Raw genomic sequence first — 1837 nt, 5'->3', positions numbered from 1 at the left:
TTAAATATAATCAGTAGTATTTTATATTTATTATGATATTTATTTATTGTAAATATCCTCTCTAAGTAATAATGGCAAAGGATTTAAAGGTATTTATCCTTATTTCATTACCTTATATATATAATATTTGTTAAGTGATTTCCTTATAGGTTATATTAAAAAATTATATATTGTAAATATTTTTTTCTATATTGTATATACTATTTTTATATTATTTTATCTTAGAAAGAGGATTTAAAAGATTTACCATCAAATTTTCATTATTATTATTTTGATAATGAAATTCGTGATTGCCGTAATCTTAATTTTCATTCTAACATAAAAGATGAATTTCCAGGATATTATAATCTTAATGGTGTTTTTGAAAAAATCGTAAAAGCTCTGTGCTATATATATAATACCAAAAAGGATAAGAAAGAAACTTTTAACAATGATCTTTGTTCATATTTGTATTATTGGATAGGCGATAAGATATACGCCAATATAAGTAGTACACAAGTGTTTTCAAGAATCATTCAAACGATTTATGATGAATTAAATAGTACTGATTTACTTTTGATATGCCGTCCACTTTATAATAAAATTGATAAAGAAACGTTTAATAATAATAAATTGTTGTTTGATTATTCTAAAGATCGCGACAATATCAGGCTTAGTACTCTCCATGCTCATACGACATGTGATGAACATTACAAAAAAGTCATAGAAAAATACAAGTCTGCATATAAAGATGCATATTTAAATTGTAATGGAATCGGCAGAGAAAAATATGATTGTAGTAAATTTGGTGAGCTCCTAAGAAATGAACTAAACAAGGAATTATCTTCATTATATTGTAAAGATTATAAACCACATACAATTTCTACAGGAGGCACTGAAGATCGTGGTCAACATGGACATTCATTAAGTGAAATTGGGAGTAAAARTATGACTTYGTTTTCTKTACTTCATCCTGCTACAGRTAGAAAAATTCCACCTGAATYTCGTACTTCTGCATATCTGACACCTGGTTCAGAAACAATACATGAACAAGATGGTGGTCACATCCATCCTGTTATAGAAACTGCTGAAGGTGGATCTTCAAAAAATATTGCGGGCTCAATTGTTCCAGTACTAGGAGTTTCTTCATTTTCTCTATTATTATATAAAGTAATTAAAAATATAATTGACATTCACGAAATTATAGTTTACACTTAGCTCCTCTTTTTCACATAGAAAAATATAAATTAAGTACATATATATTTTTGTATATATATTATATACTTTTGTAATTCATTAGGTTACACCAGTTGGAGGGTATATAAACAGATTACTAGGAAGGAACAGAAATGTGTATAATAATATAGAATATATGGATGCATTCAATCCATACAATGAAGGAATGGATCCTGTGGATAGAAGAATGAACATATCCTATCATAGGTTATGAAATACCTGATTATTTAGAGAGATAAACTATTAATACTATTATCATTACCAGTATAATATAATCAAAAAGATAATTACCCTTAACTAGATATGTTAAGATATAAAAGGTGTGTTCTTTCAAAATATATAAGAAAAAGGTATAAAATTAACTCAAGGAAGTTAAATTAATTATAATAGTGATAGCATTTTTCATAAAAAGGTGCAAAAAATCATATTAACATGTTGCTATTATATTTATTAATTAATATATTTCCTTTTAACAATTTCATTACATGCTTAATAATAAAGGTCTCGCATTATATAAATAATCCATTATATTTTCATCAACTAAGTGTGAACCTCTTAATCTGAAAATTATTACTAATTCATTATTTAGTATAAGGCATTGTGAAATATAATATAATGTAAT

The 1837-nt window shown here is 25.4% G+C and overlaps 1 protein-coding gene across 1 annotated transcript, besides 1 other annotated feature; it reads left to right on the top strand.

Annotated features, from left to right (window-relative positions):
• Nucleotides 1-71: 71 nt before the first annotated feature.
• Nucleotides 72-1429, top strand: PVX_064690 (variable surface protein Vir27, putative; the record flags this gene model as incomplete). Its single annotated transcript, XM_001612426.1, has 3 exons — nucleotides 72-89; nucleotides 226-1149; nucleotides 1280-1429. 3 exons carry the CDS (start codon nucleotides 72-74, stop codon nucleotides 1427-1429), a joined length of 1092 nt encoding a protein of 363 aa, XP_001612476.1.
• Nucleotides 101-224: a microsatellite.
• Nucleotides 1430-1837: the final 408 nt, after the last annotated feature.

This window comes from Plasmodium vivax, genomic scaffold, assembly GCF_000002415.2.
Source record: "Plasmodium vivax scf_6643 genomic scaffold, whole genome shotgun sequence".
Lineage (NCBI taxonomy): Eukaryota > Apicomplexa > Aconoidasida > Haemosporida > Plasmodiidae > Plasmodium > Plasmodium vivax.
Note: the sequence above shows the minus strand (reverse complement) of the source record. Positions and strands in the feature narration are given on the sequence as shown.